The sequence below is a fragment of the Erinaceus europaeus genome, chromosome 21, assembly GCF_950295315.1.
Source record: "Erinaceus europaeus chromosome 21, mEriEur2.1, whole genome shotgun sequence".
In the NCBI taxonomy this organism is placed as follows: Eukaryota; Metazoa; Chordata; class Mammalia; order Eulipotyphla; family Erinaceidae; genus Erinaceus; species Erinaceus europaeus.
Window position 1 is genome coordinate 25,503,210 of NC_080182.1, and position 27,767 is coordinate 25,530,976.

General features: G+C 45.0%; 1 protein-coding gene across 5 annotated transcripts in view; it reads right to left on the reverse strand.

Annotated features, from left to right (window-relative positions):
* The window catches only part of TRANK1 (tetratricopeptide repeat and ankyrin repeat containing 1), a 104,878-nt gene that overhangs the window by 22,347 nt on the left and 54,764 nt on the right, over positions 1 to 27,767 (reverse strand). For all 5 annotated transcript variants that reach the window (XM_060180570.1, XM_060180569.1, XM_060180568.1 and 2 more), the window contains 8 exons: positions 20,149 to 20,307; positions 17,181 to 17,435; positions 15,160 to 15,336; positions 11,085 to 13,979; positions 9,237 to 9,436; positions 8,551 to 8,688; positions 3,158 to 3,307; positions 790 to 946 (listed from right to left, as the gene is read on the reverse strand). In XM_060180570.1, the coding sequence (XP_060036553.1) occupies positions 790 to 946; positions 3,158 to 3,307; positions 8,551 to 8,688; positions 9,237 to 9,436; positions 11,085 to 13,979; positions 15,160 to 15,336; positions 17,181 to 17,435; positions 20,149 to 20,307 (4,131 nt within the window). The remainder of the gene's footprint in view (positions 1 to 789; positions 947 to 3,157; positions 3,308 to 8,550; positions 8,689 to 9,236; positions 9,437 to 11,084; positions 13,980 to 15,159; positions 15,337 to 17,180; positions 17,436 to 20,148; positions 20,308 to 27,767) is intronic.

Here is a 27,767-nt window from a genome sequence, read left to right on the forward strand (position 1 = left end):
CCATGATTGTTCAACAATTTGTTTGGCTTTGTATGTTAACTCTCTTTTCAGTCACCAGGTTCCGGATGCCAGCAAGATGCTGACCAGACTTCCCTGGACAGACGACCCTACCAATGTGTACTGGAGCTCCGCTTCCTCAGAGCCCCAACATTACTAGGGAAAGAGAGAGACAGACTGGGAGTATGGATCAACTAGTCAACGCCCATGTTCAGTGGGGAAGCAATTACAGAAGCCAGACCTTCCACCCTCCGCAACCCACAAGGACCCTGGATCCATACTCCCAGAGAGATAGAGAATGGGAAGGCTATCAGGGGAGGGGATGGGATATGGAGATCGGGTTATGGGAATTGTGCGGAATTGTACCCCTCTTATTCTATGGTTTTGTTAATGTCTCCTTTCTTAAATAAAAAAAAAAAGTAAATTAAAAAAGAAAAGAATTACTGGGTTAATAGCTTGTTCATTCTTTAAATTGACAGCTAAATGCCACCAGCTTCCTAGCAGCTCACAGCAATTTGTATTCTGCCAAGAGAATCTCCTTCCTCTTAACGCTTGCCCATAACTAGAGATTTAAAGGACAAATTTTAAAAAAGCTTCGCTGACAAGTTAACCCTCCCAGTCCCATTACAATCACACATTCCCACAAATCTTTGCTATCAACTTGGACTCTCATTTCTCAGACAAATGTAGAAAGTGCTTTCAAAAAATTCTACCCTTTCTACCTGACCATAAGAACACATGAGGCTAATGTGCTCTCTGTGTAGCAGGGAGATTATATTATTGAGAGCTTACCTTTATTTTCATCCGTCTTTACAACCTGGACAAAATTTCTTCTAGTGAAATATCTGAAAGCAGGACCCCGCTTCTCTGCATTTTCATCAAAGATCCAGAGGTTGACTCGAGCCCGTGTGATGGCCGTGTACAACTGCTTCAGCTCACCATTGAGAAGCTAAAGATCAGATTGGAGGGGGAAAAAAAGTATGTACCTTCTACCTATAGCTATAATTTGGTGCACTATATTGAGTTTTCCCTAAATTCGGGAGTAATACAAAAAGTTTAAGGAAGTATAACACAACCGGGGGCTGGCGGTAGCACAGTGTTGGTTAAGCGCACATGGCGCGAAACGTAAAGACGGGCGTAAGGATCCCAGTTTGAGCCCCCGGCTCCCCACCAGCAGGGGAGTAGCTTCACAAGCTGTGAAGCAGAGCTGCAGGTGTCTTATCTTTCTTCCACCCTCTCTCCATTTCTCTCTGTCCTAGCCAATAACAATGACATCATCAACAACAACAATAGTAACAATAACAATGATAAAACAACAAGGACAACAAAAGGGAAAAAAGTAGCCTCCAGGAGCATTGGATTCGTGGTGTAGGCACCAAGCCCCAGCAATAACCTTGGAGGCAAAAAATAATAATAAAATAAGTATAACACAACTATACAAGGTATCAGGAGTCATAATGTGATGCATTCCAGAGTTTTAATATGGGAGGTCAGAGTCTCAGGCATAGTTTCTCTTTGTTTGTTTTGTTTTTTGTTTGTTACATAGCCATTATATTATCTCTGTGATCCTCTTCTTTAGCTTTGGAGACCACAGTTTTAGAGAAGTATAAAATAGCAGGGCCAGGCAGTGGTGCACCTGGTTAAGCGCACATACTACAGTTCACAAGGACCTGGGTTCAAGCCTCTGGTCCCCACCTGCAGGAGGAAAGTTTCAGGAGCGGTGAAGCAGGGCTGCAGGCGTCTCTGGCTCTCTTTCTCTCTTTCTCCCTCCTTTCTCCATTTCTTTCTCTATCCAATAATAAATAAGTACAATTTTAAAAAAGAGATGTATAAAACAGCCACGAGCGAGCTATCAGGAACTCCCTTTGGCCACAGGACAAACAAGTGCGGCTCTAAGAAGAGAGCATGGCATTAGTCTTGAACCTGTTACAATGTCTACTTGTAAAATAATTCTAGGTTTATAGGAAGTTAAACAGACAGAACAGAAAGGACCCATATAATTTCCACTCCACTGACCCCAATGGTTGTTATCTTCCACGAGTACTGTAAATTATTTTTAAAAAATCAGATGAGCCAGGGAGTCGGGCTGTAGCGCAGCAGGTTAAGCGCAGGTGGCGCAAAGCACAAGGACCGACATAAGGATCCCGGTTCGAACCCCGGCTCCCCACCTGCAGGGGAGTCGCTTCACAGGCGGTGAAGCAGGTCTGCAGGTGTCTATCTTTCTCCCCTCCTCTCTCCATTTCTCTCTGTCCTATCCAACAACGACAACAACAATAATAACTACAACAATAAAAAAAAACAAGGGCAACAAAAGGGAATAAATAAATAAATAAAATAAATATAAAAAAAATTTTTTAAAAATCAGATGAGTCATATATTTCTATTTTAACTATCTCTGGTACTAAATGCTCATAGCCTACTCCTTCACTGGGGATTTAAGAGACCTGGCCACAGTGAGGGCCCTCTTGAATAAACAATGCACATTTCAAAATACCAATAGATTTGTAGCTATCTTAGAGGTTTGATAGTTTAACTTCTATTTCTGCAGAATCTCTAGGCACTCAGAGGACTGGCCTGATAACTGTTATTCTGGTTTTTTTATACTTTGCAAGAGGCATAAAACTAGGGCTGTAATTTCTCCCTTAATTTTTTGTTTTGCCTTGTTTCCATTTTCTGTGATACAATATCAGCCGACACCACCACATAACTTCTTAGCTTTGGCCTCCTTCTCAGTGATATAGTTGGAGTATCTGGTCACTTAGGAATCAAGGCTCGGCTCGTAAGCCTATGTCACCACCTGTGCCAATAACCACTAACTTCAATCTCAGATTTCACTTCTGAGTTCCCTATCAGGAAAGTAGATATTTCAGAATTCCAGAGGTGAGTTCCAGAGACGAATAGACGGTACCATCCTCCATATTCTAATTTCAGTGTCATTCTTCACCCAACCCCTACCCCACAGAGCCCAGTTCTGTGCTGAGAAAAGAAGTTTTTTCCAACCATGTGATTCCCTGCTCCTCCCTTTCCCATCCTCACTCCACAATGGAGAGGGGTTCAAGACGACCAGTCATGCCCAAGGCTCCCCTTAATCTCATCTCCTCCAAACCTTGTTTACTGGTTCCCTGTCACATGAGCACGTCTATAAATGGCAGGAAATCACCTTGTACATTTCTGGATTCACTGTGAGGGACCGGCCCTGAGAGGAGCTGCTTTTTTCCAGAGGCACTTCCATCAAAGGACGGTTCACTCTCCAGTCAGAGGACGATGATGACGGTATAAAGGAGGAAATGATCTTCCATTCCTTGTATGCCTGAATGACAATGACAAATTAAAGGCCTATAGAGTGTGCTTTTGTGCTGTGCACACAGCCTCCCCGAGCCTCATGGAGTCCCCCTTGCCTGCATGAGGACCAGATCTTCAGTTCCAGCTATGAGGAGACTGTCCTGTGGTCTCAAAGTAGTGAGAGGATAGTGGAGGGGTTCCGACTGCACAGTCAGGGATCAGGGATTCTCCAAACATTTGGCCAAGACAACTGAGAAGTCCAGCATATATGGCTACTTCTGGAGGTGGAGTGTGTCTTGTGGGGGTGGGGTGGGGGGGCGGGGGCGGTAATGACCCTGAAAGTTCTTACTAAAGGAAGAATTTCAACAAGCACAATGAAGAGAGGAATCCCATTTCCTCGATCCCATTCAGACACATGCTGCAAAATGTTCTACCTAAATTATTCAACCAAGAATGGAACACAATTCAAAATCCACAAGGTATGCTGTGCAAGGTAGACTCTAAGGTCACAAAGAACAAATTCATATTACAGTTCTACTTAAAAGCTGTGTGATCTTGGGCATCTATTATCTTTGAGGGCTCATTTTCCTGCTGTTAGATGGTGATGATCAAACTACCAAAAACTGTTGGAAAGTAAAAGGAGATATTGCCCAGTGTCTAATACAAAGCTCTATACATAGTTGTTATGTTAGTCATTTTTCCTGTTACCTAAAGCTAAACTACAAAATCTCTGTGACTGTAAGCCACGTTTTTGGCTTTTTTTTCCCCCTCAAAAAGTTCAGGTAGTAAATATTTTTGGCTTTGTGGGCCATATGGACTCTCTCACAACTGTTCAGTCTGCTGTTGCAGTGCAAACTCAATATGTAAATGAGTTGGCATGATGAGTTCCAACAGAACATTATTTTTGGACACTAAACTTGAATTTAATTTCCATGAGCCTTGGAATATTATTTTCTTTTCTATTTTTCAACCATTTAAAATGTAAAAACCATATATGTAAAGACGTAAATTTAAAAAAAATCTTTTATTTCACAGGTCATACAAAAATAAGCAGTGGCCTGGATCTAGTCCATGAACTAGTATTTACAAATCAGATTAAGCAAAAGTGCCTGGGTGGGGGCCAGGCAGTAGCGCACCAGGTTAAATGAAATGCAAGGATCCTGGTTTGAGACCCCAGGTCCCAACCTGAGTGGGGGGGGGTCGCTTCATAAGTGGTGAAACAGGTCTGCAGGTGTCTTTCTCTAGCCCTCTCTGTCTTCCCTTTCTCTCTAAATTTCTCTCTGTCCTATCCAACAACAACAACAATGGCAAAGATAGCCTCCAGGAGCAGTGGATTTGTGGTGCAGGCACCAAGAACCAATGATAACCCTGAAGGCAAAAAACCAAACAAACAAAAAAGTGTCCAGGTTACATGCAATATTCAGAGTTCAGAATGTCGAATAATTCAGATTTCTTTCTGGGGTTGTAAGAGTAGCTTGTCAACTTTTCTAACCTCTACCTTTTATTATGATACTACTTGTGCTAATGCATCTTTTCAAGATGATGATGAAAGGGTAACAGTAGACACAGTTCATTCCTTCCTTTAAACAATTCTATAACTTAAACTACATACACATAATCGGTTATATATATGGATGGGGGAGATAGCATAATGGTTATACAGAAGACTTTCATGCCTGAAGTTCCAAAGTCCTAGGCTCAATCACCAGGACCACCACAAGCCAGAACTGAGAGTACTCTGGCAAAATAATAATAGTAAAGTGAAACTGGATAAATACATTAAACACTACCTATTAAACAGTTGTGGTTATTGGTTATGCTACTAAATGATAATGGAATGAACCATCATGTTCTGAAGAGATGAATCATACACTACTTCTGTAGCTAGAAGTTAAAAAAAAATCCTGAGGACATATTTATGACTTTCCTCCTTGTAGAGTTATTTACATAATTTAATTGTTTGCCAAGGAAAACAGGCAAAAGGCATGAATGCCTGGAATTTAGAGGATCTCTTGGCAGACAGCATGAGGCAGACACAATGACCTTGCCAGGGTTAGGGAAGGATGATGTATTTTAAAAATTGCTAAGTGAGAAGAAAGGGTTGCTCATATATCACCTGACTAACTGGCTTCTGTGAATAAAACTCATTTCACTTTTTTTTTTAACCACCAGGAGCTATAACACGCTTAGTGATTAGACAACTCTTTCATTCCTGGTGGCCTTTTTTTTTTTTTTTAACAGAGGCATGGAAAGAGAGGGAGAGAGATGACTGCAGCACTGCTCCACAGTTTATTAAGCTTCCCACCCCCCACAGGTGAGCACCAGGACGCTTGAACCAAGGTCCTTGCTTATGGTAACCTGTGCTCTCTACCAGATAAGCCAGCACCCAGCCCCTAAGATACACTTTATTTTCAAGACAGAGCTTTTTTAGGAGTAAGTGCAAGTATCAATGCCAAGAATACAGTCCTGCAGCATTTCGGGTGATAAAGAAAGAAGCATTTAAGTGTGCTGGTTTCTTTCACTGTGACTGCTAATTGTGAAATGGTTTCTTTTACTAGCCAAGACTATGGTGTGGAGTCTGTCCTCTGAGGTAAACAACCCACACAATTGGTGGTTTTCAGGGCCAGAAAAATATCTTGCCTGTGTGGCGTGGGTTTGAATTCCCACACCATATGGAAGGTGCTAAAGTACTTGGCACAGAAGGACATTTTAGTGATGTGATATCTCCCCACATCCCAGATAGTGAAACTTTGTATGTGTGTGACCCTAGCACCAAAGGAAGGGAGGGAGGGAGGGAGGGAAAGAGAAACAGAGAGAGAGAGAGAGAAACAGAGAGAGAGAGAGATAGACAGACAGACAGACAGACTGAGACTTTTCAAAGCCACCTCTATCCTATTTCCTCATGACTGCGAAGGAAAGACTCCCCACAAAGGAAGTATAAATGATGGGCACCTTTTGAAATCCCCACAGGATAAGTATCTGGAGGTGACTGGTTGAATGGCTGTCCTTCCCAAAGTGAGACCAAATCCTGTAATAAGAAGGACATGATGTACCCACTCCCTGGTTCCTTCTCTACCTTAGAAGATGGTCTTGAGGAAAAAAGAAGAAGGAGGAGGAGGAGGAGGAGGAGGAGGAGGAGGAGGAGAAGAAGAAGATGGTCTTCTTGGTGACCATGTATTTGAACATGTAACAAATCCTCTAGAGAGAAGAATCACACACTAGGGTAACAGGAATCCCCTTACACACACTCACACACACACATGATGGGGGGCTACTAAGAGTGCCGGCCACAAATACACACCAAGTGGAAAATGGGTCTTGGGGTGGTGAGAAAAGTTCCCCACAGTTCCTAAGTCTAATTAGAAATTTCTACTCAGCCATCTTCATCCAATCACCCCCAAAAGAAACCCCCACGAGTAGCCAGACCACAGGTGACCAGGTGCGTAAGTGACTTTTGTCTTTCCTCTGCTTTGATTACATCATTTTGTCTCATTTGAAGCTTTTTGGTCTTGAGGTTGTAAACACTGAACTGTAATTCATCCCCCTGGTAATTAGGATACACCACATTTGAGTTCTTATCATGTACACAGGATAAAGATGCTATCAAAAGATTCAGTTTGCAACTGTTTTAATTTCACGTCACTCGCTAAGGATTTGGTTCAAGATACCCAAGTCTTGGCCATTTTCAGCATCGAGATTACAGAGGCTAGCTGGCTCTTTCTTTCCCAAACAGAGTTAATCACAAGCTACAAATCTGTACGTCCAGATATCCTCGAGTTTTTCTCACTGACACAAACATATAACTGACACTTAATAAAGGACAGGAACAACAAAGTCTTACCACTTCCACTTTGGGGAGAGCCTCTGTCCAACCATGACCAATGGATATATTATGAGAAAAAAAAAGTTAGTCCTCAGAGATTAAAAATAGCTCCAGGGTTAATGAGAGTGTATCTGATTTTATTAGCAAGAATCCACTGAATGCACATAAGGTATGGCAATGGTTATTCATTATGGAAGGTTCTAAAAGCTGTTTTGCATGCGGAGCTTTAAGAGGAAGAGAGTAGAGTGGAAAGATCATGAGATTTAGAACTCGAAGTCTCTGAGTTCATCTCAGGACTCTACCACCTACATTAGGACTATGGGCAGTTTACTTAAGTTCCACAACCTTCTGTTTTATCTACAGAAGGAGAGGAATACCACAGTAACTCAGAGGATTGATGAAGGATGCAGTGAGGCAATGCACTTGAAAAGTACTTAATAAAAAGTAAAGCACCCATAGCAAAATTAGGCATAGGTATTATAAAGGCAAACATGGCATTAAAGAAAGTCATAAAGACTCCATCAAAGGGTCAGCTCTGAGGCAGATTTTTAAGATGTCAAAGGCAACAGTGCTCCCGACTTGAGTGTGAAAAACAGCCCCTCCAAACATGCATCATGTGTTGTGGGGAGTCTGCAATGGGGACCAGAACACAGCCAGCTAAGACCCCAAAGGAGACCCCACAGCAGTCCACAGGCAGCCTGAGTTTCCACCCAAAAAAAAAAAAAAAAGGCAGTGAAGAGAAACCAGGGCTGAGCAAACCTAGGGCAATGGCCTCAGGCTAGTGGCTCTATCCACCTGTAACACACTGCGTTTGTGGAGAAAACCATCACAAAGATTCAGGAGCCAAGTCAAAGCAGTGGGCTGGCGCAGAGATCAATGGGGGTCAATCTATTGTGCTGCCATTGTCTGTGTGGGTGGCAAGCAGTAGAGGTGAAGCCATGCCAGAAGGGATCTCCTGGGCAGGGTGGCTGTCCCCCGCATTACCTGGTTCAGCAGGCAGGAGGCAAGCCTCTTTTGTCTTCCCGGAGTTCTCATTCTATGAACAGACCTTGCCCAGCTATGTCCTCATAGGTTGGACTTTGCTAACCTTGCCTTCATTTGTAAGGCTCTTGGAGCTCACTGCAGCTTGAGCATCCTTGGGAATCAAGGATAAATCAGCTAGTGAAAACCAAATGTGGCACTTGAGTATCAGGTTTTCAGAAGAAGATGAATACAAGAGGGCAGGGCACGGGGAGAACCAGCCCAGGACAAACTGTGAAACAATTCACAGTCACCGTCAAAACCCACATCCAAACACACAAAGCCCCAACCCAAACGGAGGATGCCCCCAAACAGAAACAGGCACCTGTGACCAATTCTCTTCAACTCAGCTCCAAATTCTCTTCCCTAGAATGAAAAGTATAGCCCCCACATATGCATGCATCATGTGAAAAGAATTCAGGACATACCTCAGAATCAGTGAAAAAGTTGTAAAGGAGAACATCATCAAACTCTAAGCCTTTTGCTTCATAAACCGTCAGCACAAGTGCTAACCCCAACTCTTCTGGAATTTTCTCTTTCGCAGTTTCATTTGCTACAAGGATTACCTTTAAAAAAAAAAAAAGAGGGGGAAGGTGTAAGATTAAAACAACAACATTAATTTCTACAAAGGGGAAGCTTAGTAATATTCAGTCAATTTCTATGAGAAGTAAGTAATGTCTTTAAAGAGATGTAGCCAGCATAGATAAACAAAGTAGAAATACGGGGCCGGTTGGTGGTGCACCTGGTTGAGCGCACATGTTACAATGTGCAAGGAACTGGGTTCAAGCCCCCAGTCCCCACCTACAGGGGGAAAGCTTCACAAGTGGTACAGCAGTGCTGCAGGTGTTTCTCTGTCTCTCACCCTCTCTATCCCTCCCTTCCCTCTTTGTTTCTGACTGTCTCTATCCAATCAATAAATAAAGATAGTAATAAAAAATAAAAATAAATAAGATAGTAGTAATACTTGCTCGCTCACCTGCTTCTTGTATTACACATTCTGGGAAAGGGCTACTGAATTCTACCTTGTGGAGTAAATCAGTCTTTCAAAGTTTTTTTTTTCCTTGCAAACTGCCTTTTTTTTTTCTTTCAAAATGTACAATCTCAAAGTGCTCACCTGGTGGGCCCCAAATTCGATCGGTTGGGTTTTCCTTTTGTTCCCTCGGAGCAAAATTGCCAAGTCACTTACACTACAAGACTCGAGGACAGTTGGCCTGGGACCATCAAAGAGACCAGAATCCCTGGGAAGGCGATCAAAAGATTCTGGAAAATAGAACTGGAGCAAGTCTACCACTCCAGATGCCAGATTGAGGATTCCTGGTACAAAACAGAACACATCATCTATTGTAGAACATGACAACATGAGCGGGTTTTCTGCCTTTTTTTTTCTGAGCAGTATTGACCATGACAATATGTTCAGTTGTAAGCCAATTTCAAGTTCCTGTGAAAGGCTGACCCCCTGAGTCTTATTACTCTGGGTACAGTGAGTGGAGGGAAGCAATGTGTTGCTGTGTTAAAAGGTCCCGTAGATTTCTTCCCAACCTCGGCACATCACCTCCTAAAGAAAACCCAAGGGGCTGGGTGGCGGTGCGGCTACCACATGAGCAAGGTCCCAGGTTCAACCCTGCAGTCCCAGCCTACAGGGGAAAAGCTTTTTGTGCGGCGAAGCAATGCTGCAGGTTTCTCTCTGTTTCTCTACATCTACTTCCCCTTTTCTCTCGATTTCTGGCTATCTCTATCCAATAAATAAATAGAGATGATAAAAAATTAAAATAATAAAAAAAGAAAACTCAAGGTAGAAATGTATTCTAAACAATTAGAAGTGTTCGAATGCTAACAGAAGGGCTGGAATAGATGGTAAGGAAACAAGAATCACCCTGCCCCCTCTCATTACTGCTCTGACTGCATTAGTTGAGGGCAGCAGCTCAGGTCTCCATAACCCTTTTCCAAAAGGCTCACTCCCACTATACTAAGGACTACACTAAGAAAATTCTCTAGAACTTGAGAAAAGATTTTCTGAAGAACATTCTCCCTGGGTCTCTCTTTATCCATCTTTCCTAAGCTCTGAAGTAACAATGACAGTGATGCTGACTGAAAAGAAACATACAGCAGGCACTTCATAAAAAACTATCCCAGAACCAGGCAGCTGCACACCCAGTTGAGTGCACACATCACACCATGCACAAGGACTCGAGTCCAAGCCCCTGCTCCCTACCTACAGAGCAGACGCTCCACAAGTGGTGAAGCAGGTCTGCAAGTGTCTCTCTTCATCTGTCTCCCCCCACACACACTCAATTTCTCTCTATCCTAATAAAAAAAAAAGTGGAAAAAAAAAGGCCACTTTTCTTGTGAAGTGAGAATGTCTACGTCATAGGACTATGAGGATTGAACACAGATTCTTAGGAATAATCTGCTTAGCACTGTGCTTGGCACAAATTAGAGGCACAGCAGAAGCATAAGACAAAAGTACGTAAGGGCGCGTCTTCTCCCACCACTTCTCCCATTTTTGTCTGCTGCTCCTTGGGAGGAAAGCTGCTTGCTCATACTTTTATAAACAGCCCAAGAGGGGGGTCGGGCAGCAGCCTAGCGGGTTAAGTACACGTGGCACAAAGCACAGGACTGGCATAAGGATCCCGGTTTGAGCCCCCGGCTCCCCACCTGCAAGGGAATCACTTCACAGGCAGTGAAGCAAGTCTGCAAGTGTCTATCTTTCTCTCCCTCTCTCTGTCTTCCTCTCGTCTCGTCTCTCCATTTCTCTTTCCTATCCAACAAAGAATGCCATCAACAACAACAATGAGGCTACAACAAAAGGGGAAAAAATGGCCTCAGGAGCAGTGGATTCATGGTTCAGGCACTGAGCCCTAGCAATAACCCTGGAGGCAAAAAAAAAAAAAAAAAAAAGCTCAAGGGCTATACCCCAATACTTCCCTATAGGCCAGGCCAGGCCAGGCCAGGCCAGACATACCCGAGTGGGACCTGTAATTCTGGTACAGATGGTGTATCTTCTTAGGTTTCCGAACAGCACACTGCTTGTCTACAGTATTTCTGCTGGCATAGTGGAACAGTGAGCACAGATCACTGAAGCGGAAGGCCACGCCCTTCATGATACTCTGTGCTGTGTCTCCAGTAAGGAACATGGCGTTGGGATCATTGATACACTTCATCAGCAGTGCCAGCTCAGCTTGGGTGAAGTCCTGAATCTCATCGCCATAAAGCTCATGGATGGACCATGGGAGCGCCTTAAGCTTCGAAAGTCTCTGGGACAGGTTGTACAGAACGTCTTCTTCATCAAAATAGCCTTTCTGAGACCTGATCTGCTGATACAGACAGAAGAGATTGTAGATCTTGCTCCGGTCTTCTTTGAAATTGGGGGACCGTTTCCTCCCTAGTTTCTTGTATGCCTCTTCAGTCAGTATCCCCTCAGGGCTGCTGAGGGCCTCAAAAGACCCCTTCAGAAAAGATTTTATTTCTTTCCAAATAAGTGCAGGGTTGTAAGAGGTTTTCCCTTTGATCATTTTGGGCCATATTTCATTGGTGAATACCTCAAATGTCACATACACCCGGGGGTCACTGTCACCCAGGCGTGGCTCTGCAGCTCTGTCGTCTTCACTGCACTCTCCATCGGTCTCTGTCTCCTCTTCGTCCTCCTGCCAGGTGGGGATGATGAACTCTTCCTGCGTGCTCCAGCCTGCGATACTTCTTTTCAAACTACCATCTTCATTTCTCAGGAAAAAGGGTCTAGGGAGTGAAGCATCAAGGAGGAGGAGCAGCTGCTTGGAAGTGACAAACAGAGGGAAGTTCTCGTCCCTCAGGTCCTGGAGTTTGTGAACATTAGGTTCCAGGGGCTTGTAGTGACCGGTGGCCTTGGTAGACTTGGAGAGCTCAATGAAATTCCTCTGCACCTCCTGGCACAGGACGTGGTTCTTGGTCACAAAGATCTGGTGTAAATGCTCCAGTTGTTGGGGATGCTCTGGCGTGCTGACCTCTGCTGCTTGACCCTGGCCTTGGTGTTGCCGCACTGACTCCCTGCTGGCTGCCCCTGCAGAGTCTTCACTCTCCTGCTCCTCATCCGTGCTGTTTGATGCCTCCATGTCTGTGAAATCTTCCTCTTCCTCCTCCCCTTCCTCTGCTTCTGGATCTTCCTTTCTGGGTTCCACTTCCATCTTCCTCTTCGGCCAGATCTGTTTGGCCAGTAGCGGGCTTCCTGCCTGCTCGGCTTTTTCCCAGTAAGCATGGAATTTCTTCCACAGCCTGTACAGGCAGCAGGTGGTCTTCCCAGTGCCACTCCGGCCAATGAGGATAATGGGCTCCAGTGGGCGGGGGTTGAGGTCGATGACCGCATACTCCAGTTCGCCCACCCGGAAGGGATACTCAACTGTCGCTGTCATGTCGTTAAGGATGTTGAAGGCCATGTTGGTGCTGAAGCTGTGGAACTTCATGATGTTATACTCTGTCTCCACCGCGCTGGCAGGGGGGAAGTACTCGGGGTTCGACCGGCTCCTGCACCTCTCTGCCTCCACATCCTCCACGTAGCATCGAGGGATTCGCTTTTGGATTTTCACATTGGCTGACACTGGCCCTCTGCTGATCCCCTTCAGCTTCTTCCGCAGGACGCAAGACATGCCCCTGTTATAGGCATTGCAGATGGCCCTGATGGAGTCCGACAGCTTGCAGTGGTCCAAGACGACGTCCCATATGCGGATGATTTCTGTGTAGATCCTCCCGGATTTCTCGGTGGAGTTAGAGTTCCGCTCTGTGGCGATAATCTTCTCGGGGTTCTCGCTGCATCGAGGGGAGAAGTCAATGGCCAGCTCCCACAGCATCCGGGCTCCTTTATCTAGCTTGGCTTCAAAGAGCTGAATGCTGCCTTTCAGGTGCTTCAGCCGCTTCTGCAGACCCTGGGTCCACTCACCATTCCCCAGCTGCTGGATGGCAAGGATGATTTTCTTCTTTATGACTTTCGTCATGACCTTGCTGGACAACTTCTTGAGCATTTCCGAAGTGCACTCGATCTCCCACGTCATGTTATCGAAGTCCTGGAGGCAGACCTCGAGCTCCTGTACGGCCCAGTCCTCCTGGTCCTCGCTGTGCTCCCTCCCTCTGTGGAAGGCAGGAGTGAGCTGAAAAGCCTCGAGGCCTGCTTGAGCATGTCCATCCCCTGCTTTATGGCTGTTCCCACTGCAGTCTGAGCCCCGAGCCCGCAGAGTCTGCTGGAGTTGGCCTTTCTTTACTTCTGCTGCACCTCCTACCACCATGGGCTTGGAACCCTGAGGACTGTCCTCTGGGAGAGACCCATCTAGTTCAATGTGCTGAATCAAAACTGTGATGTCCTGCACAAGACGCTCTCTCAGAGACCGGGGTCCTAAGACTCTAGGCTCTGGCCTCATCACCTGGACTTCTGGGAGTGGCTCCCAGCTCTCTGGAGCCGCTGCTTCTTTGAGCTGGGCTATGGCTGTGCCATTGCATGGCACCGGCTTGAAGGAGCCCTGGGACTTGAGCTGAGGTGTGTGGCTCGGGACGGAAGGCCTCGAGAACTTCCCTGCGTGGGCTGCAGATTCCTGCCGGATCCTCCGCCTGTTCTCTATAAGAGCTTTGTTCCAGGCCAACAGCAAAGTGTCATTCTTTTTGATCCGGTGCCGTACGTCTTTGCCTTCTTTGTTCTTCAGGTTGAAGTTGATGTCAAACTTCACCAGGAGTTCTATCAGCTTCTTCATGTGCTTTATCTTGCCCTTCTGGAAGAGGATGTGCATCAATGTGTTCCCGTTGCTGTCCTGGATGTTGGGGCTGAGGTAGTAAAATTCCGTGGGGTTTAACCAGAAGAGATTCAACAGGTGGTTGAGGAAGTTAAAGCCAATCTCAGCTGAAAGACACAAACAAAACCTTGTGAGTGCTGAGTCACTCCTGCAGGGAACAGAAGACCCCTGGGTTTGAGAAGGAGCTTGTCTGGGCGCATCTCAGAATCCTCATCACCATCACCACCAAACATGATACCACCTAATAGCCTAGTGACTCTCAACTGGGGGAAGCTTATTTCTTAAGAGGTATTCAGCAATGCTGGAGACATCTCTGATTGTCACAATAAGGAAGGCACGATGCCTTCTAGTGAGTGGGGGCCAAGGATAGAGCAAAATTTCCCACAACACATGGAACAGCCCCTAGACCAAAAGGAGAATTATCCAGACCGAATCTCAGCCATATCAACGGTGAGAAATCCTGAAATTAACCTGTAGTAGTCCAGTAAGATCCTTTATGCCAGCACCCTTGAAAATGGTGTACACAATGGACAGAATTTATCCGTTATAGACTATCAATTCTGAAACTTAAGATATCTTTTTTTTTTTCCCTCCAGGATTGCTGGGCTCAGTGTCTGCACCATGAATTCACCGCTCCTGGAGGCCATTTTTTTTTTCCCCTTTTGTTGCCCTTGTTGTTGTAGCCGCATTGTGGTTATTATTGTTGCCATTGTTGATGTTGTTCGTTGTTGGATAGGACAGAAAGAAATGGAGAGAGGAGGGGAAGACAGAGGGGGAGAGAAAGATAGACACCTGCAGACCTGCTTCACCGCCTGTGAAGCAACTCCCCTGCAGGTGGGGAGCTGGGGGCTTGAACCGGGATCCATATGCCGGTCCCTGCGCTTTGCGCCACATGCGCTTAACCCACTGCGCCACCGCCCAACCCCCAACTTAAGATATCTTAATCCCCAATAACCACTCACTAGCCACTTTCCCCAACAAGCTACAGGTGAAAGAGTAGGAGACACAGGCAGGCCTGTCCTAGAAATACACCTTTCTGGGGACAGGACAGTAGCACGCCTGGTTAAGTGCACACATTACAATGTATAAGGACATGGGTTTGAGCCCCTGCTCCCCAACTGCAGAGGGGGATGGGTCACAAGTGGTGAAACAAGTATTACAGGTGTCTTTCCCTCCCTCTAGGTCTCTCTGTGTCTAAAATTAAAAGCATGAAAAATTTGGCCTGGAAAGCAGAATCGCACACATGGTCAAGGCCCAGCACCACAAGTTGAAAACCCAAGTGCTTACCTTTGACTTCTAAAAAGATGTGGAGTGCTGCATGCAGAGGCGTGTCGCCTTCCGTGAAAGAAATGTTGCGGGGATCTGCACCCTTCGTCAGGAGGGTGAAAGCCAGCTCGAAGTCCTCACGCTTCAGGCACATGGTGAGGGGCCTCTCCTGCTTCTCCCGGAGGCCCTCAGGCAAGGCTGGGGAGGTAGAGAGGGGCACAGTGAGACCCCTGCCGTGGCAAGGTACTAGAGGTAGAGGGCTCACCTGAGAGAAGCACGTTCCCGACTGCCACTTATTCCAAAGTCTCCCCCAACTTCTGAACCTCCGCCACCGCCACCCTTCCTAGACCCTCAAGGTGGAAACCCGGTTCCTTCAGGTGCCCCATGCGCCATGGCCCTCACCTCTGCCACCTCTCCAGCTGCCCCTCTTGTGCCATCACAAGACCATGTGTTTCCACCGCCCCTGGAGTGCGGACACAGCTGTGAGCATGTGAAATGCCAGTGCTCCTGTGACCCCGTACCTGACACCGAACTGGCGATCAGGAATGTTGCTTCCTACATCCTTTGCGTCTATGAAGATTCTACTGGAGAACACCCATCCTGCCATCCTCCCTGACACCTCCTCACTTCCCACATGGCCTCCCTCTGAGCTGAGTCCACGAAGCCCCTCTGCACCAGTAGGCCCCAGCCTCTGCCCACCTATATCTGCACCCTTCCTGCATGCCCCTCCAGCTATATGCATCCATTCCTCTCTTCCTTGCTTCCTAGCATCTGAGCCCAGGCACAAGCTCAGTTGGCGCTGACTGAATCAAGGGGGTAAACAAGAAGGTCACAGCAGTCATGGTTTCGGGGCAGAGGTAGTAACATTCCACACACAAGGGCTGGCTTTGAGGAAAAAAGAAGGCTGTAGAAGGCCTTCCATCTACCTACTGAAAGTCCTAGATGGAGCCAGCCCCTACGCAGAAAACCATTAAGGCCAAGAAGACAGATTTCCCAGAGGCTATGCATAAATTCAATATTCAAAACAGCCCCAAGAAAGAGGGACCATTATATCCCCACTTTATAAATGAGGACATGGAGGCAAAAATAGCATGTCCCAGACCATGCAGTTGGTAGTGGTGTGTGTATGGGGGGAGGGGAGGGGGGGAGGAAGGTTGATGGAGACAGGAGGAAGCTAGTGTTTTTAAATTAGCTTTAAAATGAAATGCAATCCAGCAAGCTGTCTGCACACTCCAGACACACACCCACCAATTATTTGACTATTTCTTTCAAAATAAGTGTCCCAAATCCCAGCCTATTAAGAAAGAATGCCTCCGAGCTCACAAGGGCCCTCAATGCACAAGTGTAGGGGCAAGACCAGGGATGGTCAGGATGTTTCCTTACCTAAGAGGAAAAGGGGAAATCGCCAAAATGCAGTTTTTAGAGGGCAACACCCATAAGAACCAACCCTGTCACTCTTACATAGCAAGAGGAGCCTGTATTTTTTCATATGTCTGTTGGCAGCACCATTTGTAATAGCCAAAACCTGGAAGCAACTTAGGTGTCCAACAACAGATGAATAGCTACGTTGTGATATATATATTGGAATACTACTCAGCTATTAAAAATAGTCAATTCACCTTCTTCCTCTCACCTTGGATGGAACTTGAAGGAACCATGTTAAGGGAGGTAAGCCAGAAAGAGAAGGATAATTGTGAGATGATCTCACTCACGGACTGAAGTTGAGAAATAAGAACAGAAAGGGAAACACAAAGCAGAACTTAGGCTGGGTTTGTTGTACTGCATCAAAGTAGAGGGCTCTGTGCGCATGTATGGGGTAGGGAGTTCAGGTCCTGGTGCGTGATGGTGGAGGAGGACCTGGGGGGGGTGAAGTGTTTTGCAGAAAACTGAGCGATTTTACACATGTACCAACAATTGTACTTGCTGTCCCATGTAAAGTATAATCCCAATTAAAAATAAAAAATCTTTAAAAAGCAACAGGAAGCAGGAAGCCCGGAAAAGGACAGCTCTGCAGAGCCGCCCGCCCCTCTGGGCGTGCTCACCTCCGCCTTGGATTAGGCAGCCCAGCAGCAGGGCCCTCCTGTGGTCCCAGGCACTGAGGTGGGGGATGACAGAGCACAGGTCGAGGTCCAAGAAGCTATAGTCTCTGAGGAGGCAGTCTCCGAGCGGTGGCTCCCCACTCACTTTGCGCGTCAGCAGCAGAAGCACTTCAGGCCACTTCTGCTTTTCCAGTAAATATTTGATGAAGGCATTGGCACAATCACGATTAATGTCGCAGACCAAGTCAGGAGGAATTTCTTTCAAAAATAAGAATACATGTGCTTAGCAAAACAAGTAAAATGATGAAAGACACCTACTGGATAAATGTGGAATCTAAAAATCTGATACACATGAACTTGGGGGGAAGAAAAGGAAGCAAGCTATAAGACTTGTGAGAACTCTGGTGGTTGTCTTTGGAAGGTGGGAGGATGAGGATACAGAACTTTGGTGGTGGGTGTGGTGTGGAACTGACACTGTTTTCTTAAAATCTTAAAATGTATCAGTCACAAATTAAGAAAATTGAAAAGAGGGAGTCCGGCGGTGGCGCAAAGCGCAGGGACCGGCATAAAGATCCCGGTTTGAACCCCGGCTCCCCACCTGCAGGGGAGTCGCTTCACAGGCGGTGAAGCAGGTCTGCAGGTGCCTGTCTTTCTCTCCCCCTCTCTGTCTTCCCCTCCTCTCTCCATTTCTCTCTGTCCTATCCAACAACAACATCAGTAACAACAACAATAAGAACTACAACAATAAAACAACAAAGGCAACAAAAGGAAATAAATAAATAATTATTTTTTAAAAAGAAAGAAGTATTTAATCAATTTAAAAAAAAAAAAGAAAATTGAAAAGAAATTTAAAAATACACTACACACCAGAATAAGGTTCATATGATTTCCACCACTACCAACTATAACCCAACACAGATACGTAATTAACAGGTGGTTACTGATTGGTATTTTTAAGCACTGGAGAAACTGTAACAAGTAATTAATCACTTTGGGCATACTATTTAACCACTCTCAGCTGTAAGTGTAATCACAGGCTATGAACTTCTTGGGAAGGTTAGAAGTACCCTAAGGAGAACAGAGCATGGCCCAGGAGCAGAGCAGAGCAGAATGAAGGCGGTGTCTTAATGTAGAAGAGCAAAGATAAACTGTTCTATGGCAGTCAGAAAGGTCTAGCTTACTTACATTTTTTCAAAATAGTAAGCATTGTGCTTAAGGGACACGGAAATATAGGAAGATATATATTGGATTGTCGGAAAAGTCGTGATGTTACATTCCTATGCAAAAATATGTCATGACTTTTTAATGCTCTTTAAAAAATTTGTTTTAATTGTCTTCATTTATTGGATAGAGAAAGCCAGAAATAAAGAGGGAAGTGGTTGCATGTGGTGCAAAGCGCAAGGACCGGCGTAAGGATTCTGGTTCAAGTCCCCGGCTCCCCACCTGCATGGGAGTCACTTCACCTGCAGGTGTCTGTCTTTCTCTCACCCTCCATGTCTTCCCCTCCTCTCTAAATTTCTCTTTGTCCTATTCAACAATGACAACAATAATAGTAACAACAACACCGATAAACAAGGGCAAAAAAAGGAAAAAATGGCCTCCAGGAGCAGTGGATTCCTGGTGCAGGCACTGAGCCCCAGCAATAACCCTGGAGGCAAAAAAAAAAAAAAAGAGGGAAGGGGTTGAGGTTGATAGAAAGAGAGACAGAGACACCTACAACACTGCTTCCCCACTTGCAAAGCTTTCCCCTTGCAGATGGGGACCAAGGGCTCAAACATAGGTCCTTACACACTTTAACATGTGCACTCAACCAGGTACACCATACACCATCACCCAGCCCCCGTCAAACTTTTCCAACAACTTAACAGAATAATTTAAAAAATCAAATTTGTAAGAATAATGATGAAAGGGTAATTGAACCCATAATTCTTTTTTTCTTTTCATTTTTTTAATATTTATTTATTTTCCCTTTTGTTGCCCTTGTTTTTTATTGTTGTTGTTATTGATGTCATTGTTGTTAGATAGGACAAAGAGAGATGGAGAGAGGAGGGAAAGACAGAGAGAGAGAGAGAGAGAAAGACACTTGACCTACTTCACAGCCTGTGAAGTGATTTCCCTGCAGGTGGGGGAGCCAGGAGCTCGAACCTGGATCCTTAAGCCGGTCCTTGTGCTTCACACCACTTGCGCATAACCCACTGTGCTACTGCCCAACTCCCTACAATTCTTTTTTTCTATAGTGTGTGTGTGTGTGTGTGTGTGTTTACTAGTGATTTAATAGTGCTTTACAAGAGTATAAGGTAAAAGAGCTATAATTTCACACCACTACCACCATGAATGTTCTGTTTTCCCCCAACAGTAACCACCATAGTTCTCCCAAAGTCATAGTTATGTTAACCCTCAATTCTTTCTTTTTATATTTTATTGATTTATCTTAATGAGAAAGATACAGAATGAGAAAGACTAGAGCACTGCTCAGCCCTGGCTTATGGTGGTGCTGGAGATCGAACCTGGGGGACTTCAGAGGCTCAATCACGGAAGTCTTTTTGCAGGACCATTATGCTGTCTCCCCAGCCCTAACCCTCAATTCTTATTTATCTTTTTGCCTCCAGGGTAATCACTGGGGCTCTGCCTGCAGTACATATCCACTGCTCCTGGTGGCCATTTTTTTTTTCCATTGCTGTTGCTGCTGCTGCCGCTGCTATTGAATAAAACAGAAAGAAACTGAGAGAGGAGGGGAAGATGGAGAGGGAGAGAGAAAGATAGATGCCTGCAGACCTGCTTCACCACTTTCAAAGCCACCGTTCTGGAGGAGGGGAGCCGGGCTCGAACCATGATCCTTGTACCAGTCCTTGCACTTCACGCTATGTGCGCTTAACCTGGCCTCTTAACTAACTTTTAATAGGTATTAGACCAGAGTTTTAAGGAACATAAATCATTTTTAACACACTGAATATTTTGAGAAAAAAATTACCTTGCAGGGTAGACAGGAGGCGTAAAAACCTCTGAACTAACTCCTGCTTCAGGAAGTTTTTATGTAATAACCAGTTTCCTGAGTTCAAGTACTTCACCAGCTGCTCAGAGGTTTTCCGGAAAATGTCTGTGTCACTAGTAGGTCCATCACCGCTTAGTCCTGCAAAACAATATCAGGTGACATTTGTCTTTTTCTTCTCTTTCTTTTTATGTTCTGCCTGGGTTTTCAGTGGGGCTTCATGCCAGCATATTCCACAATTCCCAGCAGAATCCTTTTTTTTTTTTTAAGATAGAAGCTGTGTGTGTGTGTGTGTGTGTGTGTGTGTGTGTGTGTGTGTGTGTGTGAGTGAATGAGAGAGAAAATGAGAGAGAGAGAGAGATATGCCACAGCTCTCTCACAGAGCTCCACTGCTCATGAAGGTTGCCCTATGTATGGTTCTCCTGTGTGGTGACTAGGGGCTCGAACCAGGGTCCTCGTTCATAAGAGAGTGAGAACTCTATCAGGTAGCTATTTCCTAGCCTCCTAGATGATTCTGAATACAGAACTCACTGCTGAGATGGAATTGCAAAAATGACCGTATTCTCTACTCCACCCTGTCCCTTATAGCAAGGCTTCATGACTTGCTATGACCAACAAAATTCAATGGGTATGACTTTTGTGTTGTTTCTACGCCTAAATCTCAAGGTCTTATGTACTTCTCCTCCCTCTTTTGAGGCCCTGCCATTCATTCATTCATTCATTCATTCATTTATTTAGTAGAGACAGAAATCAAGATGGAAGGAGTAGGTAGAGAGGGAGAGAGAAACAGACAGACCTGCAGCAATGCTTCACCACTCATGAAGCTTCCATCCTGCAGGTGGGGACTGGGGGCTTGAACCTGGGTCCTTGCACATGGTAACATGTGTTCTCAACCAGGTGCACCACCTCCCAGCCCCAGACCCCACCTTCTCCACAATGAACAGGCCCAAGTTAAGTCTGCTGGGGGATAATAGACAGCTGAGAACAAAAGAGTTGTTGTCCTAACTGAGGCCCCATAGCTGCAAAGGAGCCCAGCCAAGGCAGGACAACTTAGGAGGGATTTAAATGAGCTCTGTTAAGACTATGAGAGCATCCCACTCTCAAGTGCTGACCATCAGAATTCTAGGTACAGTCTATTTATTATGTTGCAACAGATAACTACATAACGATTCCCAAAAGTGAAGTCAGTGAGTGGCTTAGTTCAATGGTAAGGCTCAATGACAGACCAAGCAGGAGCCATCTCCCTGGCCAAAGAAGGGAAGACAGTATCACCACAGTATAATTTATTTGAAGGGAAAAAAAATAGAAAACATTCATAGTTGGAACATTGAAAACCAGTTAAGTTTTTATTTGCTGGCTGATCATACACAGAGAAAGCACTGTGGGTTCATCTGGAACACTTGGGGAAGCAAAGCTAGACATCTGTTCTTACACCAGTGGCATGACCTGGTCCATAGCAGAGGTGCTACCATGTGCTGAAGAGGTGAAGTAAGTTCAGCATCATGTTCCAACAGAATGGACACACCTTTGAAGATATGTACTAGGTGGCACACACACCCAGTTAAGTGCACATAGTACAAAGCGCCAAGGACCCGCACAAGGATCCCAGTTCAAGCCCCCGGCTCCCCTCTGTGGGAGAGGTCGCTTCACAAGCACTGAAGCAGGTCTGCAGGTGTTTATCTTTCTCTTTCTCTCTTCCCCTGCCCTCTCAATTCCTCTCTGTCCTATCAAAAAAAAAAAAAAAGTGAAAAATGGCCTCCAGGAGCAGTGGATTTGTAGTGCCAGCACCGAGCCCCAATGATAACCCTGGAGGCCAAAAAAAAAAAAATACTATCTAAAAATAAAAAACAAAAAAGAATTAAAAATATGCTGCCTTCGGTCCATCAACAGACCCTAAGTTGAAGATCTGTGTGCAAGTATTTGGTTAAGCAAGAGGCCAGTGAAGGAGAAACGGAAGCTGGAACAGGGTGGCTGAGGAAGGCAGACCAGAGTGTGAGTTCAGACTGAGTCCCACAGAGGCAACTTTGCTAGATCCATTTGCTAGATCCCATTTTGGATGGAACTTGAATAAATCATGCTAAGTGAGATAAGCCAGAAACAAAAGGATGAATATGGGATGACCTCACTCTCAGGCAGAAGTTGAAAAACAAAATCAGAAGGGAAAACATAAAGCAGAACTTGGACTGGAGTTGGTGTATTGGGGGATTAATGTGAGGGACAAAGAGAATTTACTCATGGTGGGAGTAGCACTTCAGATACTGGTTATATTAATAGTATTCAAGTTGTAGATAGCTTCTTGAAATGACTCTTTATAATATAACTTCCTTCTTTTTAAAATTTCTTTATTGAGGGATTAATGGTTAACAGTTGAGAGTAAATACAACAGTTTGTACATGCATAGTATTTCCTAGTTTTCCACATAACAATTCCACCCCGAGGGAGTCCAGCAGTAGCGCACGTGGCATGAAGACCGGCTTAAGGATCCCGGTTCAAATCCCCAGCTCCCCACCTGCAGGGGAGTCGCTTCACAGGCAGTGAAGCAGGTCTGCAGGTGTCTTTCTCTCCCCCTCTTTGTCTCCCCCTCCTCTCTCCATTTCTCTCTGTCCTATCCAATGACGACAACATCAATAACAACAATAACTACAATAACAATAAAAACAAGGGCACCAAAAGGGAAAATGAATAAATAATTTATTTTAAAAAAATTCAACCCTGACTAGGTCCTCTGCCACTATGTCCAAGACCTGAACCCTCCTCCCCACACAGAGTCACAGGCATGGGTGCAATCAACACAAAGGGAAGGTTCCAGTCCAGTCCTGCGCAGAGCAGAGCAGAAAGCAGCTGGTTCTCCACAGGAAGACCGGAGATCAAAGGATGGAGAGGCCTAGATCTCCCTCCTAAAGGCCACACACTACTGAATCAGACAGAAAATAACAGAGAAAAACAAATGCCAAGTTTCAGTCTTCAGTTCTGGATTGAACACCTGCTGGGAAAGAGGGACATACTGCCACCTGGTGGTGGATATGGGCGATGGCTAGAGACACTTACGTAATCCAAACACATAACCCTGAATAGTTAGTTTTCCTTTCTAGCAGCTGGTGAAAAACGAAGGTTTACCATAGCCAACAGTGAAGCCAGGGAACATGCCTATCACTAAAAAAAAAAAAAGAAGAAGAAGAAGAGGAATATATTGCATTGTCCTGGTCTGCAAATATACACCAGTAAGGTTTTAAAGTCTGAGCAACCAGAAAAGCTTGGGGGGGGGGGAATACATGCACAGAACTCCATATAGCTGTGTAGGTGTGCAAAACAAAAGTGCTACTCAGAACATAATTATTTCTATTTATTTATTTGCCTCCAGGTTTATCTCTGGTGTTTGGTGCCTGCACTACGAATCCACTGCTCTTAGCAGCCACTTTTTTTTCCATTGTTGTTGTTGCCATTACAGTTGTTGGATAGGACAGCAAGAAATTGAGAGAGGAGAGGAAGACAGAGAGGGGGAGAGAAAGATAGGCACCTGCAGACCTGCTTCAACACTTTCGAAGCCACCCTCCTGTCAGCAGGGGAGCTGGGGGTGGGGCTCGAACTGAGATCCTTGAGCTGATCACTGTGCTTCGCACTATGTGCGCTTAAGCCAGTGTGCTACCACCTGGACCCCTATTATTTTTATTTTTTTAGATTTTATTTTATTTTTATATTAGTAGTGCTTCACTGCTCCAGCTTGACTTTTCTGGATAGAGAGATTACTCATGGAGCAAGGTGAGAAATAAGAACAGAAACGGAAATACAAAGCAGAACTTGAACTGGGTTTGGTGTGTTGCACCCAAGCACAGGACTCACGCGTGGGGGTGCTTTCAGGTTCTGATGTGTGGAGGAGGACCTGGGGTGGGGGATGAGAGTACTTTGCAGAAAACTGAGAAATTTTACCCATGTACCAAGCTGTATTTACTGTAAACCATTTACACCCCCCCATAAAAACATTTTAAAAAGAGATTGTATAGACAGAAAGACAGAGGGAGAGAGAGAGCGACACAACACAGTAGCATCCTCCAGTGTGTGGGGACTGGGTTGCACCAGGGCCATGTGAGAGCAGCTCCACTACAGGTGAACTGTCTCGGGATCCCAGTACGTGATTCTACACAGAAATCATATTCAGAGGCAGAGCTTCCCAAGCAGTGAAGTAGTACTGCAGGCATCTCTCTCGCTTGCTCGCTCGCTCACTCGCTCACTCTCTTTTTCTCTCCCTCTCTCTTCCACCCTTCTTCTATCAGAAAAAAAAAAAAAGCTGCTAGGAACAGTAAAATCATGCAGGCACCAAGACCCAGTAATAGCCATGGTGACAAAATAAAATAAAATAAAATACATTTCTCATACCTTCCCTACACACTTCCACTATTCATCTGGTGCTGTAAGGAAATCATTATGACCAATGGTCTGAAAAACTTTCACGTAATCAAATATCCACAGCATGCAAAGAATACTGTGGGGTTCGGGTATGAGCGAATCCACTGCCATCACAAACTACCCAGTGAGCCAAATGGCGGCCTGGAACGAGGCACCGCGCCTTCACGTGCACTCTTCTGTCAATAAGTATAATGGAGTTCTGACAAGCAGAAAAGGAAAAAGCTGAGCTCTACCAATATCTCTTTAAATGAAACTTTTAAAGGGGGTCTCGCTGACAGCTTAGCAGCATGCATAAAGCCCTGACTTCATTGCCAAGAAAGGAAGGACGGGAGGGAGGGAGGGAGGGAGGGAGGAAAGAAGGAAGGGAGGAAGGAGTGAGGAAGAGAAGAAAGGGCGAGCCCTATCTTCCCCACAACACCACTCACACAGTCCTATTCACAGTGGTAGGAAAGCGCCCAAGAAGAGACTTTCCATATTCCTTTTTAATGCTCTTAAATTCTTTATCATAAAATAGTTGTGACCCTCAGTCAATGAGTGGCTACAGAAGATGTGGTTTACATGCACAACTGAATACTACTCAGCTATAAAGGAAATGAAGTCCTGCCATTTGCAGCACAGGTGAACCTAGAGGATAGCGTATCATGTAATTTAAATAAGATAGAAAAGACAAACAGCATATAATTTTACTATATGTGATAGAAAAAGGAACAAAACATATAAACAAAAATATTAAATGCTTAGACCATAAGAACAAAATAATGGCTAGCAGCAGAGGGGTGTGTGAAATGAGGAAGCAAGTTGGATAAAGGAATCAGATGATCATGAATGGACACTAGACTTTTGGAAGTGATTTTTCTCCCCACAAGGGTTATCGCTGGGACTCAGTGCCTGTACAGCCAAATCAAGGCTCCCGGCAGCCATTTTCTCCTTTTTTATTTTTCTATTTAACAGGACAGAGAGAGAATGAAAGAAGAGAAGATAAAGATGAAGGGGGGGGAGAGACTGGGTGAGCACACAGGTTCCAATGTTCAAAGACCAATACTCAAGCCCCCCCCCTCCGTCCACACCTGCAGGGGGCAAACTTTTTGAGTAGTGAATCATTGCTGTAGGTGTCTCTCTGCTTCTTTTCCTCTCTATTTCCCTCTTTCCTCTTGATTTCCAATAAATATATAAAGAAGCAAAAAACAAAAAGAAAAAAGAAAAAAAATTTAAAAGATGGAGAAGAAATTACTATTAATGTGGTTTACTAGAAACGGAGAAAAAGAGGGGGTCAGGTGGTAGCACAGCGGGTTAAGCGCAGGTGGCACAAAGCACAAAGACCTGCGCAAGGATCCCAGTTCGAGCCCCTGGCTCCCCACCTGCAGGGGGGGTCGCTTCACAAGCGATGAAGCAGGTCTGCAGGTGTCTATCTTTCTCTCCCCCTCTCTGTCTTCCCCTCCTCTCTCCATTTCTCTCTGTCCTATCCAACAATGAAGACAGACAACAATAATAACTACAACAGTAAAACAACAAGGGCAACAAAAATGGCCTCAGGAGCAGTGGATTTGTGGTGCAGGCACCATGCCCCAGTAATAACCCTGAAGGCAAAAAAAAAAAAGGAAAGGAAAGGAAAGGAAAGGAAAGAAAAGAAAAGAAAAGAAAAGAAAAGGAGAAAAATAACAGCAGTAATTACTAAGTAAAAATGAATGACACAACCTAAAAGCTGTAGCACTAAGTACTAATATACATACGCAACATTCCAATAATTCATATTAGAATGAATTGATAGTAAACAAACAAATCAGCCATTTTGTTATCAAAAATCTGGAAATTGACTGGCCCAGAAATTTATCTGCTTTGTTTTAACTCCTCAAACACTTGAACCTCTTCTAAAGCAAGCTAAATAAGCTCTCAGAGACGGAGAAAGCATGTAAAACACTGGGTTCTACAAATACATTTTCCCCTCATCACTCCCATCACAAGGAAACAACAGGAGACATTTCAAATCAATAATTACCACATACATGTAAAATAAGAGGAAGGGTGTTAACATGAAGTGGTCTCAGTCTCCTCAGCCTAAACCTTTCCTGACCTGGCCAGCTGTGATGATCCCAAGCTGACTCTACTCCCACCTCCACACATACACCAACACATGGCCATCAACATGTCACCTACTTACCCATTCCAGGAAGGGAGCGTTTCTGGGAAAACACATCCAAGCAACTTCAGTAAATGCAAGCTAGCTAGCCATCTACTATTAGTCAATCCAGTAATTCACCAAAAATACAAACCATACAAACACCAGGAAATAATTAGGGGGAAACAACAGCACAAAGGAGAAACAAGAAAGTGAATTCAACTAGCCCCTAAATGTTAGGGGAGATGGCCAGCGAGTTCCGAACTCCAACTCCATCAGGACCCAGAAAGAGAGGAGAGGGAGAAAAAAGGAAGGACCTTCAGAAGTAGCAATAGGTACAGATGTGATGTGACTTAGAACAGAAGAGAAGGCAGGACCATAGAAAAAATATGTAAATATATAAAGATATAGGAAGATTGTTAAAGAAATAATAGTCAACCCACATCTGTGACCTTGCGAGAACTACTGCAGTTTCCAACGGAGGGAATGGGGACACTGAACTCTAGTGGTGGGAAGGGTGTGGAATTATACCTGTTATCCAATAACTGTGTAAGTCCACACTAACTCACTGATAAAAATAAATTTAAAAACAAAACAAAAACATTTTTCAAAAACCCTTATGCCTAGTAGCCATATCTTTTTTTTTTTTTCCTCCTCCAGGGTTATTGCTGGGCTCGGTGCCTGTAAAATGAATCCACCACTCCTGGAGGCCATTTTCCCCCCTTTTGTTGCCCTTGTTGTAGCTTCATTGTGGTTATTATTATTGCCCTTGTTGACGCAATTCGTTGTTGGATAGGACAGAGAGAAATGGAGAGAGGAGGGGAAGACAGAGAAGGGGAGAGAAAGATAGACACCTGCAGACCTGCTTCACCGCCTGTGAAGCGACTCCCCTGCAGGTGGGGAGCCGGGGGCTCGAACCGGGATCCTTACGCCGGTCCCTGTGCTTTGCGCCACATGCGCTTAACCCACTGCGCCACCGCCCGACCCCCTAGTAGCCATATCTTATAATGACTTGAGCAGATGTGTTAGCTTAGCAAATGAGATTTGAAGAGACAGCATGAGCCACGAGAATCATGAGTGC